Here is a 17,801-nt window from a genome sequence, read left to right as displayed (position 1 = left end):
CAGCTTTATCAGGGGCACTGAACACATACTTTTTTAGATAATTATTGAGGTGGAAGTAAGTATGAACTCCCCTAATTACATGGCCTAGGTGCTTCCTCATGGTTAGGGAGGTTATCTCCTATTGCACTTGTGCTAAAATCCAGGCAGTGCCCTGCTGGGCTAGTGTATTTGTATCCATGGGCCCTAATATCCATGATAGCTGCCGTTGGGGGCAAATAAGATTTCTTTTGGCAGTTCTAAGACTGATTCAGCCATATAAGTATCCTAAGTATCCTTAATCTGTTCTAATAAAGCAAAATAATTAATCAGTTACAAATTAGACTTATAAATCAGGATGTTAGACCTTCTGATTTCTCTCCACCTACCCACATGTCAACAGCTACAGTGACTACATTATATAGACTCCCCACATACCAAAAACATCAGGATCTAGCATCCCAGGATTCTTTTAGAGTTACATTAAAAACAGATGCCAGTGCTGAGTAATGGCTTTTGCACTATTGTAATGTTTTGTTACAATGATTTGGATAACGTTGGAGGATGAAGAAATTATAAATGAGTATAAGAAAACAACATCGACCCCAAAAGATAAAGTTTTACATTAAGTATAAAACAGATGGCTAGGTATGGCATGATGCTGTAAATCTTCTCATGCAGGGTATCAAAATATTTTCAGCTGTTTTTGCTCAGGATTAAATAATTGTCTGTCTCTGTGTATGTAAAATATTCAAAATGTCAGATAACTTGCCAGAATCTTGGGGGGAAGAAATCCAGCTATTCAAAAGTCAGTTACATTGAACTCTTTGTTGGGCTATGTTGAGCTTCAGGGTTTAGTGACCGTGGTCTAGACAACAGATTTCCTGATGTTTCACTAGCAACTGTGGCTGGCATTTTCAAAGGCAAGATGGTCTGCTATGCACACCACAGGCAACTGAGCAGGGACTGAGTGGACTCCTGTCTCTCGCAGCCTCTGTAGCTGTGGATAAATATATATTGGTACCACAAAACACAGTTGAATGAAGGAATAGGAAAGGCACTGAAGACTAGGACAGCCTGAAAAAAAATCATCCATTGTAGAACACACCCTGTACCATCATTTGTTTATTAGTTTGTTTATTTTGTTTATATCCCATCTATATTATTTTTACAAATAACTCAAGGCGGCAAACACACACAATACCTCTTCCTCCGCCTCTTTTCCCCAGCACAACAACCTTGTGAGGTGGATTGGGCTGAGAGAGGGTGACTGGCCCAAGGTCATCCAACTGGCTTTCATGGCTAAAGTGGGGCTTGAACTCACAATCTCCCAGTTTCTAGCCTGGTGCCTTAACTACTGGACCAAACTGGTTAGACCATAATTCAATCCAAGAACATACAAGTGCTATCAACAACACCAAACTATTTAGGTATGCTTGCACAGAAAGGCTGTTGAGTTGTACAAACACCCCAATAGCTTTAATAAGGAAAAAGAAAGCCTGAAGGTTAAAAAAGCCTGGTTTTCTGCCCTGTGCCACACCAAGATGCCACTCAAAAGCAGGACCAATCAGGAATCACTCCCAACTCATCTCTGAAGACCACTGAAGATGCTAGCTCAGTGGTGGCGAACCTATGGCACTGGTTCCAGAGGCGGCACTCAGAGCCCTCTCTGTGGGCACACGTGCCGTTACCTGAGTCCTAGGCCTTCAGCTGGGTTTTATAAAATCTTTTTGCTTTAGGCCTCCACCACCATGTGCAAAAAAAAAAAAAAGATTCAATCAATCAATCAATTTCAACTTCTTGCGGGAAAAAAAAGATCTTGCAAAGTTGGAATTGATTGATTGAACTTTTTAATCCCACCCAGTCTGCTGTTACCACTGTAGCCACGCCCACCCAATGGGCCACACCCACCCAATGGGCCACACCCATCCAGCACCCGACGATGCATAAGTGGGTTTTGGGTTGTAGTTTGGGCACTCGGTCTCTAAAAGGTTCGCCATCACTGTGCTAGCTCTAGTTACTGGTGAAACATCAGGAAATTTGTAGTCTAGATCAGAGGTCCCCAATCTTTTGGGCACCAGGCACCAGTTATGTGGAGAGAGGTTTTTCCGTGGACCAGAGGATGCATGGTTTTGTGTGTTGCCTGTATCTCACAAATGGGGCTTTGCCTTTTTTGTGCAGACCAGTTGCTGGCATGCCGCGGCCCAGTACTGGGCCACAGACTGGGGGTTGGGGACCCCTGGTCTAGATTACAGTTACTAAGCCCTGAAGTTCAACACCGCCCAATAGATACCAGCCATGGAAGCCTACACAAATATATTGAAATCTTGCGCTAAAGTCAGGTAGAAATTCCTATTGAAAATTGCTGCTAAATTTTGAAAGGAAAGTTTTGATTGCTTTCTTGTTTAAATATTATAATGTATATACTATAGCGAAGAGATGTTGAAACTTTTTTTACACTAAAAAGCTTCTTTGTAGATCAAAAAGCTTCTCTGTAGTGTATCTGTTATTTTTATTTATCATAAAAATAATTATTTAATTTTATTATAAATTATACCTGCTTTCTACTCTTGTAAATACAATATCACTTCTAGTAAAACAAAATCTAAAATTGATCATTTAACCATTAAATTAATGAATGACTCAAAGCTCAGGGAATGAGATGTGGCTTTGACATTTTTCTAAATACTGGGAGATGGGAAAGATGGCATGTATCTCCCTGCAGAGAGTACTCCATAACCAGCTTTGCTGGCTGAGAAATTCTGGGAGTTGAAGTCCACAAGTCTTAAAGTTGCCAAGGTTGAGGACCTCTGTATTAGAACACGGCTTTTCAACTAGTAGTACAGGTACCACTTGTGGTACATTGGCACCTGGCAGGTGGTACGTGACCATCCTAGAAAAGTGGTAGCAGGGGAGGGGAGTGAGCTGAACCGGTGGCAGCACTGCACAAGTCTGAGCGAGAGATGGCTGGAGCTGCAGGGCTGTCAGGACTCAGCGGAAGCACCAGGATCAGTGCCACTTTCCATCTGATTGGCGCTTCTTCAGGGCTGTCAGGGCTCAGTGGAAACGCCAGGATCAGTGCCAGGCTCAAGCTGCAGCTCAGCGCTGATCCTGTGCTTCTGCTGAGCCGTGAAGAAGCACCAATCAGCTGGAATGTTTCAGCATCTCCAGGATCTTGTGATTTACATTCAGATGCTTGGCAACTGATTCATATTTATGACTGTCACAGAGTCCCAGGGTCATGTGAAGTGACCAAAACCTGCTGCAACCACCCAACAGACGGGGGGGGGGGAATAAAAACCAAACACCCCCCACCCCACCCCCGCTGCCAATACTCAACAGAAATGCTCACAACAATGAAAACCTCAGACAGGAGGAAGAGCGCCGCCGGGTGGGCAGGCAGGTGTCTTGCTTGTCTGTGGCTTGGGGGCCACTTTTCTCAGTGCCATTGTAACTTCGAACAGTCGCTAAGTGAACTGTTGTAAGTCGAGGACTACCTATACTTTATCACTTTTTTCCTTTTGGGGGGATCATCAAGTTTTTGACACCTTGCCAGGCGACTGGTGGTTCTTGGATGTTGCCATATCCTAAAAGTGGTACAATGGGTGAAAAGGTTGAAAAGCCCTGTATTAGAAGACTCTTTTGCCTCTAGCTGATAGACAAGCACACAGCAGTGGAGGTTCTTTAAAAATGCCTCTCCTGCTGATCTATGGACAGATTCATAGCAAGGAAGATAGTTCTTCAGTCTGTCAGTCTTTAATCTCTTCTGGATTTTAAAACTCAGGGCCAGCACCTTGTATGCTCAGTAAACACTTATTACCCAGTGATCCACTCACTGTTAAGGATATAGGAAAACGATCTCCTTGTGATATGGTAGAGCTTCATTTGCAGGATGCCTTACAAGAAACTGATTATCTTGCCTTCTTTCAGCAGAATTCAGGCCCAGTTACTGTATGGGTTAGATTTAGAACAGGGGTAGTCCACCTTGGCTCTTTTATGACGCGTGGACTTCAACTCCCAGAATTCCTGCTGGCTCAGGAATTCTGGGAGTTGAAGTCCACAAGTCATAAAAGAGCCAAGGTTGACTACCCTTGATTTAGAACATTGGTGGCACTGATGGATGATCTTTATCAGGATCTGGTTTTTCGAGGGGGCATTTGACAACATGCTGCCCTTGTTATGGAACTGTTTTATCCTCCTGACGTGTGGTTCCAATCAGTGCTGCCAGGGACAAATGCTCAGTAGGCACTTTCTGTGGGATTAGACCTCTCACTTCTTTTTTCAGGGAAGTGAAGTACTCTGGCGATTAGTGATATTGTACTTACAGAAGTAGAAAGCAGGTATAATATAACAGTAAAATTATATACTAAAGGAAATGCTATGAAATGGTTAAAAGAAATCACTTAATTGCCATTTTTATTCAGAGTTTAAAACTGATAAATCTGTGAAAATGTGTAGTGAGAAATTTATTTTAGCTCTTTTGTTTCCGTTAGAGAAGTCTGTGCCATATTTTTTTTTGCATGAACCTCTTTTAGTTGAGCAAATCAATAATATTCAATACCATTTTAAAAGCTGCTCATTCATAAGAATTTTTAAGAACATTTCTAGTGTAAGCTAAGGTGCAGGTGATATCATTCAAAAGAGTCAATAGAATTGAGTGATTTCTTACATTTATATAGGTCTGTGGACCTGATTTAACTGACAAATTGGATTTTATTTCCCAGTTAACTGTATCTTTCAATGACTGATCATCTTCAAACCTGAAGTAAATGCTACCTGATTAAAGTAGTAAAGGTTAAAACATTTAAAACACATGCTGTAGATCCGAAAAATCAAGTCAAGATGTGCGTGAGTAAGAATTATTAGAGGGTTTATGAAATCTGCCCCAAACAAATTAATTCATCTGTGTAGCCAAAGGCCTGTCAATGAATTCAAGAACTATTTCAAAAAAGAACATCTGGTGCATATTTAAAGGTTCTGTTTATATGTGAACATAGTGGATTACTCTGTCTGCAGGAGAATACACAGTTTACATAAATGTATTTGGAAGTTAATTTTAAATTTCTCTTATGTCACCAAAGATCAAGGGTAATCTAATAATTCTAACAATTATTTTTCTGTCCCAAGGCTTACAAATAAATGACTGAATTATATCTGAGACCTGGAAAGAAGTAACAATTAAAAGTTAGCATCATGTTGCTTTTACAAGATAACACATTTGGAAGAAGAAAGAGTATTTAAAAAAAATCCATCTGATTTAATAACAAAAGAATAAAATTTTGAGACATTTTACTTATTTATTATGATATTATATTATATCTTTTCTATGAGAGGTCAAGCTCCTTACATGAAAGTCTCACCTAATTTTCCTACAACAACTCCATGAGGTTGATTACACTAATGAGGATGTAACTGGCCCAGAGTAAATTTGGTGAGTTGTCAAGCAGGATCTTGAACTTGGATTGCCTAACCCAAGGGTGTCAAATTCACAACGTCATGTGATGTGTTGTGACTTATCATGACTTTTTTGCCATTGTTGGCAATGGGGTGAGCGTGGTTTTGCTATGATGCATCTGGCTTGCAGGCTGGCAGTTTGACACCCCTGGCCTAACCCATTCCAAACCAATGATCACATTATATAAGAACATACTGTGTGAATCCAGCCAAAGATAGGGAAAATCCCCTTACACCATTCAATACAATATTTTTCAAGATTTGTGTTATCTCTCCTTCCAGGTTTGTTGGATTTCTAACAAACATGTGGATCTCTGAATGTTCATTTTGCTTCTACTAAAAAGTATCCAGTTTATAAGCTTTCTTTCTTTCTTTTCATTGTCCACTGTCTAACATTAGACAATGAATTGGTCTATGGCCCATCTAGTTTGGCCAGCCTAAAATCTTCAAGAAACTAAGAAATATGGCGAAAAAAAATCTGGCCATTTTCATGGTTGTTCTCTAGCACCTGGTACTTACAAAAATGCTATTTTGTTGTGCTAGAGTCCATATATTTCAGCAGCATATTAGCAATTGTTGGAGGCATCATGATAAATGCCAATCACAGAATTGGAAAAGCATCAACAATATTCCAGTGATGCTTTTTCCATATCTATAGTTGATACTGCAACAAGGATTTGACTTTACAATACCATCATTCCACTGACAACAATCTATGCAAGCAAAATTTGGAAAAGCAACACACAGCACACAAGCTTAATGTGTTCCGTCAGTATTGTCTATGAAGAAACTTTGGGGTCATTTTTGATGACCATATTTCTGATAAGATTCTACGAAACACTAGTTATCAGACACCGTGAGGTGCTCAGGATACATTTTGTTTAATATAGTTTACAGCTGCCAGATCCCACTCAGGCGTCCACCGAAACACTATCATATGGATATCACTGGAAGGAAGAGGCATATTCTTCAGGATGAGGTGAAAAACAAGAACTTGGAAAATACTTGGAGAAATGAAGTCACACAATTGCAGCTGATCAAAATCTTTGTAAAAAGGTTTGTTGCCCAGTGTGCTGTATTGCACAGGACCATACACACTAAGCTATGTTTTGTGATTTTGCATTTTTCTTCAGCTGTTTTGTTTCTTTGGGTGAACTCATTGTCCCAAATATGTTACAAGAACCTCAATTGAAGAAGAAGGACCTGGGAAGAGAGAAGCTATATCATGTCCCATACCTCACTGTTGTGGAGCCTCATGTACTATTTTTCTTCAAAATTAAAGCATACCAGTAATACTATTACAGTCAAGCCAGGGATATCTTCAAAAGATGTATCACCCAACTCTTTTCCAGTTTGGAACTGCTTTCTTTTCTGTTTTATCTGAGGTGGAACTTGAGAAAGTTGAGAACAGCACATTCAAATTAGGAATTGAATCAATGTTTATTAAATAACTTGGGTTGTAAAGAAGTTCCCTTAATATTGCAATATCTTCATAAACTATCAATCCTTGCCATTCCTGGCACTAAATATATACTTCCCATTGGAATATAATCTGGGAGGAGCTGTCTTGTATTACTTTGCTTCCTGTGACAGTTCTTATAACCAGTTATCTCAAGCTTGAAGGGAAAAAATCACTGGGCAAAATTATCCAAATATGCAAATTCCACTATTATTTTGTTGTTAATAAACCATCATGGACTGGATTCACATATCATGCTAAATTAGTTTTTGAAAGATGGGTTTGTTGATGGGTTTTGGAATCCATTAACCACATCTCATTGTGGGGTAGAATTGCCTCTGTTTTTGTGCCATTTAGGGAAAAAAATGGCAAAGACTTTTCACTAGGTATTTTATAGTATTAGATTTTTAAAATATGTTTTTAACATGTTGGTTTTTATTTTGTTATTAACCATGTACTGCATGTCAATCTAAAGCAAAAGATATGTTATCAGACAGTCAATCAACTAAATAAATAATCTTGTTGACAATCTTATCCAGATGGTAAAATTTTGGCCTGCTGAATCCTGTGTTCAAAAACTACCAGTAATAATTTGGAGATGAATTGATGCAAGTTCTGTAAATTGTGATAGATCCTGATTTCACCACTTATATTACAAGAAAGGGGAGAAAACTGGTAGAAAAGAATTCATAATTCCTAATGTGTTCTAGGTTCAAATCCAAAGGCCTTTTCTCCTCAGCATGCACTTCATGTGGTTTTTTTCTATTACTTTTAATCAGATGGACAAGTATGATAGCTGCAGAGCTGGCATGCAGTTTTACCCTTTCTGACAGGAAAATGAGTAGTTAAAGATAATTTGGAAGCTGTTCCAGCTTGTTTTTTTTTTTTTTTTTTTTTACCACCCACTGCAAAGCTGCAATAGCAATTATCCAAAATATTCTAGGGAGGCCCTTGTTGGCACATTGTTGCTCCACAGGCCAAAATGGAGCACTCCTATTTAATTTCATACATTACAAGTTTTCTTTACAAGCTCAGAATACTGAAGCTCACTGGCTTAGCAGAATTTGAATACTGGCTAAATGCCACTCCAAAGAATAGTATTTTGCAAAAAGATTGTGTGGTCTGAATACCCAGGAAAATGATATACTTTCAAAATCCCACACATTATTTTTAAACTGCAAAGCCAACACCCAGAAATTTTAAAAGCTGTGGTTTATGACAAAGACATCTACAAGCTGCAAGTCTTTTTGCCTAGAGGCTCTAAAAACACTGTCATAAAACAATAGCTTTGAGCTATTTCTTGGCTTTAGATAGGAGGGGATGAAAGTGGAAAATTGCTGGAACATATGCAGACCAATCCTAGGTGTTCATAAATAAGTCCCACAGAATTCAATGGGATTTATTCCCACACAAGCCTTTTCGAATTGCAAATTTATACAATGCTTTCATGCACAATACAGTAAAAGGGCACCATCAGCCTAAGGGAAGAAATGCTTTATAAAACTTCTATATAATAATATAAAACACCCTGAAGTTATTACACAATAAGAATTCAGGAGTGGAGTAATTGCAGCATGTTGTATCAATAATTGACATGTGTCTTTAATTAATTAATTAATTGTATTCAACAACATGTATAACATACTGCAGTTCTAGAAAACTTTGGGCAGGCTACAACAAAGTTTCATTAAGTATGTTGTAATATAAGAATGTAGGTATAGTCTATTTAAATGTATTCATATTGTACAGCGTGTCCTTTTGGAAAAACTTTAGAAAATAATCACCTACATACATTTACTCAGAGAATGTTTGACTGTATTAAATAAAGCTTGTTCTCAGAACATTGTACTTAGAATTGATGCTTAATTTTTGTCCTGGTGCAAAAGTTCTTTTGTTGCATCACATTAGATTAAAACAAGTATTAATTATCAATGAATATATAAAAGTTATACATTGTACCTATAAGTTTGTCTTTTAAATTTATTTCTAATTTACTATCATAAATGGACATTCAAACCTGTGGACATCTATCTTTATGTGGTAAGATTTTATTTTCCAATGATTTGAGTCACTGAACTTTATTTCTGATTTGATTAAAGGTATTTTTAAAAATATTATGCCTAATATAACATCCCATTCTGTGTCTGAAATTATGCTGCAAAAAACCCAGAATAAAATAAAACAACCTTAAAGATAAGATTTCTTAAAATCAACCATTAAACAGATAACATACCAAAATGAATCAGTGGAATCAAAAAAATTTTTAAGACTACCCAAGCACCAAACTCTAATGTATCTTGAAACAAATTATTGGAATATAGGTGCTCTGACTTCAGAATGACCATCATTTGACCTTAAATGTCTGGTTACCTAGTTGTTATGGAAACATATAGGTTCGTATTTGCTCTGTACACTTAATCCAATCAGCCACTAACTTAGTCAAGCAGCAGAACCCTGCAGTAGTTTTGCAGCACTCAACCACAGTAAATGGCAATTTGAGCGTAGTAGACAATCCCAACTACTTCCCCCCACTAGAAAATGCCTAATATCCCATGAGCCCTTCTAGCAGGAGGGCACCGTAAAGGCTTTATAAGTAGGGTAGTATAACAGCCCTTTCCCCCATTGGCTGGGCTGGAGCAGTAGATATTTTTCTACTGAACATGGTCAACGTCAGACATTGTGACATGTATTTTGGTTTTCAGTCTTAGCAATGGAGTCTGTAACCAAGTTGCTTGTTTTTTCAGCTCTATTTCAGCTGTTTTTCACATACAGACATGAGCATGGGTATATGTGTGTATGTATGTAGCTATATATCTGCATATATTTATATCTATATATGGATTAGACCTCTTCTTCATGGCCATCTTGTAGATTCCTTTGGGTCTTGACTATGAAGAAAAGCATATTAGTATATTGTAATTTGTAATTACTCCAGTAAAGGCTGAGCTTTAATCTACTCTGTTTATATGAAAGTGGTCCTCTCTTTACAGGTTTTTTTGGGGACTGTTTAAAGGCATTATTGTTGGATACTCTTAGCTTCATTTATTCATTTATTATAGTTATATAACCACCCATCTTATGCACCATGACCCTAAGCCATGATGGCTCACAAATAATAAAAATAGTAAAAAGCAAAAAAACAATGATAAAAGGTCTGATCTCTCACAAAAGCAATACACTCCAATATACAGGTATTCCTTGTTTAATGACCACAGCTGGAATCAACAACTCCATTGCTAAGCAAGATGATTAAGTGAAGCAACATGTGCCCACAACTTATGTTACTGGTCGCTTCTCATTGACTGTTGGAAACTAGCTGTGAAGTGCACACAAGTGGCAATTGCATGACGCTGCAATGGTTGTAAACGCCTGCTGGTTGCAAAGCACTGGAATCTTGATCATGTGACTGCAAGGACGCTCTGGCGATCATAAGTATGAGAAGCAATTGTAAAGTTTCTTTTTTCATAACTTTGAATGGTTACTAAGTCAGACAGTGATTAAGTGAGGACAACATGTAATTCACAAACAACTTCACTGAGCTCAAGCCTTACTCTGCCTCATCTCGATACTCTGAGTACGTTTGCACAGCCACGCGCGGTCAATCCCCAGGAAAAGGTTAAAAAAAAAGGCTTCTATGTAGGATGCCGCTTCTGAGTCGTGACTCTTTACGATTCTACATCTATGGTGATTTCCTTGCGAAAGTAGAATAGCTCAGCCACCAATAGCCTTTCTTAAAGACCCGATGCCGAACGGAAAGGTATTCTCGCGGGATTTCATCGGCTGCGACGAGATGGTGGTAGGAGAGCGGTGGGCAAGGATGGTTTGGGGCGATAAAGCGAGCGGCGGTCAGGGAGGTTGCGAATGGCTTTTTCTCAAACTTTAAAGAGATGTTTTAGAGCAGAAACTTCCACCAGGGGAAGGTTATTTCAGAATATTGATCTTTTAAGGCGGAGATCCTGGCAGCATGAGTTTATTACATGTATCTTAAATGTCTTGTTTTGCTTCTGACATTTTAAGCAAAGGTCTCACAAGTCTATATGCATAAGTATATTTGTGTGTGGACCTTCAATGAAGTAAGTTAAAAGATTGGAGAGCAGTTTCTACCTCGCCTAAGTGCGCAGCTTATATACAACACATTTATTCAGATTGATTTTTTTTTTCAGAAAGAAAGGCAACTTGACTCCTAATCTCCCAAAATTTATGCTTGAGATATCCTAAAAAGGTTATATATGAACATGCAAGGGTTATCATATCTGACTGCTAAAGTCTAGAGAACCAGTAGGTAGCTGTGTGAAGTTAAGATTTTTTTGTGTCACTTTGTCAAAATGTTGTGATATTTGGATGATTGCAGGTGGGAGATGGTAGCTCAAATCAGCTCCCACTGCTTTTTAAAATTGCCTTCCTTTGTCTAATGCATTGTTTCTTAACCTTAGTGGCTTTAAGATGTGTGGACTTCAACTCCCAGAATCCTTCTGTCAACATGCTGGTTGAGGAATTCTGGGAGTTGAAGTCCACACATCTTAAGCACTAATCTAATAAGACAGACATAATGAGGTGTTGTTTTATATACAGTACTCTAAGACAGCAAGAAGAAGCCAAACAGGAAAGCTTTCTGTGATTCTTTAGAAAAGTTTGCACAACTCATTAAACCTGAAACAAGCCAATTTTACCTTCATGTGTTGTGCAAGCTACTCATATGCTGAAGTTTATTGTTTAGGTATTTGGAAACCCCAAAATTGCATTAGTTTAAAAACATGGTGAGCTGTATGTGTAAATGATGTGCGAGAATAGGAATTATGTTTTAGGATTGTGTCTATAGATGAAACAGTATGACTGTTATGACCAAATTATGATAACGTTGCATGAGTTGCTGGGGTTTAGTTTTATTTTCATCTCACATTCTTTCCCCACATAGTCTATTAGCTATTGTTGAATAGATGGCATGTAGTTTACTAGCTGTTGTCTCACAGTGGCAAATTAAATACAGATTGACTTGGTTAGTATTGGATGGGAGACCACTAGGAAATTACAGGGCTGTGGGCAAGATTGGAAAGAAAAAAATCAAGAAGGCAGCAATGCCTTAAGTACTTATACATTGCTAGCAAGTAAACAGAAGGCTGTGTTGCTAAGAATTGAATTTGGTTTGAGGGCATCTTCAATTTATTAATCAGTGAAGTATTTATAATTGTCTAGAAGTCTTGGTAGTAATGAGATGAAGCAGGGTATTGACAAGTAATAGTAAAATGATTTTGTCAACAGCACAAAACATTAGTTGGCTCTAATTTGGCAGATTTTGCAGTCATGTTTATAAACAATCTTCAGGACAATCTTCTGTGTAAAGAACCCTCTTTGATATGGGATTTTCTGGATTTTAATAGCAAAAAGTCTGCAGTTACTTTTCTTTCTCAAATTGAAGTATTATTGATTGATATGCATTGTATTTGCTATGCCTTTGCCTACGTGTTTTGGATTTTTTAAATTTTGGTATGGGTTCTTCTTTGATTATTGATGGCATTTACTGATTGTTCCTTTAAGTTTCCTCCCCTATTTTATAGGCATTTGGAAATATATTCCTACATGTAATTAGGAACGTATGACTTCTACAGGTGAGTTATGTTTATAAATTACCTTGAAAGGAGAGAATAATGCTGGAATCAATGTTTCAATCTTATGTAAGGACATAAGAGATCAAAAGTAAAATTGCCTCTATTGTAGGGGTGTCAAACATGATTGGCCCTTTGCAAGTTTTCCTACCAGCCTCTCCATTGACTTTTCTTATCAGAAGCCTGACCATGGGACACTGGGACAGTTATAAATGTGTGCTGATTGTGAAGTGCCCAAATGGTGATCACATGAGATAGCCATATGTTCAAGGACTGATGGTAAAGCTACTTTTTCAGTGCTGTCATAAGTTTGAACAGTCACTAAACAAGGCAGTTGTTAATTGATTTCTTTATTTCTTAAACAAGAGAAAGTTAGGATTCTCCCATTGACTTTCTGTTCTTTAACAAGATAATTCTTTAAAAACTGAACAGAAAAGGAATTGGAATTCAAATTTAGAAATAGAGCAGTTGGGGCTGAGGATTGGAGAAAAAAAATCCAGAAAAAAGTCCCCAATACATCCTTATAGAAGAGTGAGTTGGATAGCGACTTCCCATTCTAATTCCTCATCCATCTTCTTTGCCAGTGATGTGATTAAGAGAGAAGCTCTTCATAAAGTGCTGGGAAAAAAAATCCGGCAACCGTGTTTTTGCTGATATGGTCTTTCTAACCTGGAAAAAGATTGGAAAAAGATTAAGAGGAATGTGATGGAACTGTATACTATTATGGATGGAGTTTTATTACAGATGTAAATCATTGTGGGCAGTTTTAAAGAGGTTAAATATATTCAAGGATTATAAGGTGGTAATGCTTACCTCTAATATCAGATGCAGCAGCCTTTTCACACCAATTGCTAGGAGCTATAAGCTTCAGCATCCATATTGTATAGAGAAAAAATAGTGGTAAGTCTTTGATTGGTGATCTGGTACAGTTCTTAATGTATTTATTCAAAAACATATTCATGGGAATTTCCACGTATAAGAGTTGTTATTATATGACATGCAATCTTGTCTTTAATTTTATTCTGTGGCATTTATCCTTTGAGAGTTAGCCTTAGACTATTCTTTAAAATAAGTTGAAGATTATGCAATAAACACAAAATGATAAATATGCACTTGCCAAATTGACAATTTGGCTAATTTAGTGGTTTATTTATTCGAATGTATATCTTGCTTGAGCCTCAGTACGGTTAAGGAGAAAAGCTCAGTACTTTTTTATACCCATTTAGATTCCAGTGTTATTTTCAGCAAGGATTTCTTTCTAAGTTTTGTTGCAGTGCACTGCTTTTTGTTATTTTCTTTGCATGTTTTTTTAACAGACCAGTGGCATGTTGGAGATAGATGTCTTGCACCTTTTCCTGAACTTGAGAAGTTTTGAGATGCTACAGTAATGTCTTATGAAACAAATAGCAATGGGAAGTGTTTTGCCACAGTTTCCCTTGGGAAAAATGAGGAAGAGAAAATACTTGCAACCAAACTCTCGCAGATCAAAACAAATAAAAGTACAAAGAATAATTTAATATTGGATGATGAAGATTTGGAAAAGCCTTATTTCCCAGACCGAAGCCTGCCGTCACCAACAGTTGCCTTTGAGCTGTCCAACAATGGGGAAGAGATCCCTTATACCATTAATAGATACCTACGTGATTATCAAAGAGAAGGGGCCCAGTTTTTCCATGGACATTATGTTCGTAAAAGTGGGTGCATTCTTGGAGATGACATGGGCCTTGGGAAAACAATCCAGGTATTTCTGCCTCCTCTTTTTCCTCTAAAAGCCCCGACAATATTTGTAAAGTAGAATAAAACATCCAAATTATCTATTTAGAAAACTACATTGTGTAGGTCTTCACAGTGCAATTCTAAGTAGGTGAAGGTATATGAAATGAAGCAGTTGAGCGTGAGTAGAGTTTTGTTTTTCTTTGAGTTTTTTTGCTATCTCATGTAGTATATTGTTTCTTGCATTATTTTTGATGGGGGATGAATTAAACACAGCAGTGACAAGTTGGCATAGGCTTTGGGAGCAGCCTTTAAAATAATTTTTAGGTTTTTTTCTTTTTCAAAAAATACCATACTGTTTAAATCAAGTAATTGTAATCTTGTTTTAAAATTTTCTCAGGGACTTAACAGGAACATTTTGCAGAGGAAAAAAAAAGTACTTACATTAGTTGATTATTGATGCTTGTATTGTTTTTAAGCGGCAGCTTTGATGAAATGTTGATGCCTTAGTTTTTTTATAAATCAAAACTTTACTTTTTTCACACTGATCAGTATTAGGGATTTTGAATCTTTGACTATTTTGGCTTTTAAAAGCCATATGGAATTGATTAAAGTTTGATAATGATGAGAAAGTTGGAAGTATTTTTTTTATTTTTTGCACTATACTGATTTTTCCATCCTATTTAAGATGCCAAATAAACCCAGAAAGCGAACAGTTGATGAGAGTGGAATTTTCTAATCACAAGCTAGGAAATGTATATAATATAATATAAATTCCATGTCTTTTTTTAAAATCAAGGATGGTTTCTGCATGCCTTTTTATACTACCTGTTGGAAATATAATTGCATTCTTTTCTGGATATCTGTCTTCAGTATGTATTGCATCAAATCAGTATGTGGGGAAAAGCTGTAACTGTTGTCACAATGGAAAAATATATTGCCTCTCAGAATGGTAACTCATGTCTAAGAGAGAAATAGTACTCTATTCTATGAGAAATTTATTGCATATTGATTTTAATTTACAATTTTATTGTATAATTTATCACTCTCAGTTTGCTTTGAACTTTCTATAAATAGCTTCATTGCCTGATTTTGTAGGAAGCTGTATTTATAATGCAAAAACAAAATTTCTGTGACAAATAACTTTTATTCAAAATAATTTGAACTTGGTTGTAAGTTGAAAGAAAATACACATATATTTGCAGGGCGAGTTTCTATTTGAACGTACACATTTTTAAATGTGCTCACCTGATTGAAAGTTAAAAGGCTGGTTTAAGGCTATTTCATGTTATGAACTCAATTATGAATAATAGTCCTTTTAAATGGTACAAGAGATGAAAACCAGCATACTTGTGTAGTAAAATTAACATAGTACGTAAACATCAGTCCTGCAAATGAACTCTCTTCAATTGGCTTCTGTATGAATATTGGTTATCTTCATTTTTTTGAAGACCAATCTTAACATTGTTTTGCTATTTGTTCCGGATCTTGGATTTGATTGATGCAATTATATCCTTTTACCATTATGCCCATTATTAAAATCCCACTAGTTTGTATTCTTGATATCTGTGGATTTCAAAATAGTTACATTGCCTCTTTCTGTTTTCTTTGAACATTTCCACTGTGCTTTTCCCAGGTTATTTCATTTCTGGCTGCAGTGCTAAAGAAAAAGGGAACACGTGCAGATATTGAAAATAATATGCCTGATTTTTTGCTACGAACGATGAAAAAAGAAATGTCATCTGTTCCAAAGAAAGTATGCTTTTAATTTAAATACATTTATATTTGAGTGTCTTGAAAATGGAGCATAATTAATCTTTAACTGGAAAATGAATGAACTGAGCAAAATAAAAGATGATTTGTAGAGAGGAATCTCTAATCACTGGGCTTCTACAATCTAGATGTAGATGCAAAAGTTTGATTTGTCCTTTATAATAACTTGAAATAGAAATCGCTTTGTAGGAATGATTAAATTTGCTTGGAAAATAGTGTTTATTTCTAGTAAGACTTGAAGAGCATCTAATGGAATTCACCAGTTGGCTTGAATGGATGTTCTTGCACTGTGTTTTCACTTCAGGTGGGCAGTTACTGGCTATGTCGCTTTCAAGTTCTTGTTTTCTAGCCTACGTGTATCCTAAGTCTTTTCTAAGCTGAGTGGGTACTGATTAGGGACTGCATGTAATGCTTTCTTCTTTGAAAGTTTTTTTTTTCCAGTAGAAAAAGACAAATACTAAGAGATAAAAATGTCAGACATGAAAGACCGTGTGGTCCACACATGAAGGTTCAATTAAACTGTTTTATTGGTAAAAAGCTTATTCATGGGAATCTTCTCAACTAACATTTAACATCTGCTCGGAGTTAGATAAGGAACAGCTTAATTCAAGGGAATTTGGACTAAGACTTCTTATGAATATGTAGGGATTCTAGGCTTATACTTCTTTTAATCCCGTTCCCAGGTTCTGCCACTCCTTCTCCTACAAAAAAATTAATCATTGATAGAAACAAAACAAGAAAATAAACATTGTGTGCCTGCATAAGCAAACATAAGGCAAAACTGATTGATTGATTGATCGATTGATTAAATTCATATGCTGCCTGATTCCCAGCGACTATGGGCAGTTGAAATAAAAATACTAAACATCTACATTCAATATTTATTTTCAGATTACATTAATAAATGTAATATATTAGGAAAACTTTTGCTAATATATTTAATAAATGACAATTAAATTTGAATACATTTAGTGTTTATTATAAATTTTTACAGCTCTGTGTTGCATTAATTGTTCATCTAAAGCAGTGTTTTAGATTTTTAAATACTACTGAAGGATATTTTAGTTTTCTAGTATTGCAAACCTGGCAGCTAATATAAGGAATTGAATTGAATCTTACATTGCATAAATGTATACATTTATACAGTTATAACAATAAGAGTCAATATACTGTAAGAGATTGATGATTTGTTTCAGTTCCTTCAGAATCTTTCAACCAAAAACCTGGCTAATTGGGCATTTCCAAGAAGTCAATCTCTGCCCATTATTTATCACTACTGGTACTAGTGTGTAAAGCTCTTTGAAACAAGCTGTTTTGACAATTGGATTTCCCCATTTTGTGTATAAAATGCCCAAGCCCAAATATGAAACAGCTGTTTCGAGCATTTTAGAAGTGTTTTGTGCTTGAAAGATAGTGTAGTTAATTCAAGTTCAAAATACTTTCGATATGTTTCAAAGCATTGCTAATATCCCCAAATATTTGAATACCACCATTTGCAACTGTACACAACATGACATGGAAACTTTAAAATGTATATGGTACAATTTTGTATAATAAAATGCTGCCTAGGATTTATTTTCATGATTTCCTTTTTCATAGTATTTCTATTAAAGATTACAATTTACAACCATAAAAATTAAAACTAAAAGAAAAAAAAGTACAAAAAAGAGAAAGAAAAATTATAAACTAATTTTAGCTTTCTAAAATCAAAGTTTTACAGATAGTTCTTTACCCAAAATTATTGTTGCTATAATGCCTTTGTGATCATGAAAACAAAATGTGGGTGCTTGACCATATAACTGAGATGCTGCAGTAGCTCCCTG

The 17,801-nt window shown here is 36.4% G+C and overlaps 1 protein-coding gene across 4 annotated transcripts; it reads left to right on the top strand.

Annotated features, from left to right (window-relative positions):
• Positions 1–10,605: 10,605 nt before the first annotated feature.
• Positions 10,606–16,062, top strand: ERCC6L2 (ERCC excision repair 6 like 2). Of its 4 annotated transcripts, none has more exons than XM_039343870.1 (4): positions 10,606–10,685; positions 12,445–12,495; positions 13,809–14,233; positions 15,842–16,062. In XM_039343870.1, exons 3-4 carry the CDS (start codon positions 13,880–13,882, stop codon positions 15,971–15,973), a joined length of 486 nt encoding a protein of 161 aa, XP_039199804.1. In that variant the 5' UTR covers positions 10,606–10,685; positions 12,445–12,495; positions 13,809–13,879; the 3' UTR covers positions 15,974–16,062. The 4 variants fall into 4 exon arrangements, with proteins under 4 accessions (XP_039199804.1, XP_039199802.1, XP_039199803.1 ...); XM_039343868.1 differs by lacking the exon at positions 10,606–10,685 and adding an exon at positions 10,692–10,962; XM_039343869.1 differs by lacking the exon at positions 10,606–10,685 and adding an exon at positions 10,692–10,962 and having other exon boundaries at positions 12,425–12,495.
• The last annotated feature ends 1,739 nt before the right edge of the window (positions 16,063–17,801 follow it).

The sequence above is a fragment of the Crotalus tigris genome, unplaced genomic scaffold (assembly GCF_016545835.1).
Source record: "Crotalus tigris isolate CLP2741 ecotype Arizona unplaced genomic scaffold, ASM1654583v1 scf7180000017881.257975618366:2651188, whole genome shotgun sequence".
Classification (NCBI taxonomy): domain Eukaryota; kingdom Metazoa; phylum Chordata; class Lepidosauria; order Squamata; family Viperidae; genus Crotalus; species Crotalus tigris.
This window is presented reverse-complemented; position numbering and strand designations above follow the sequence as displayed.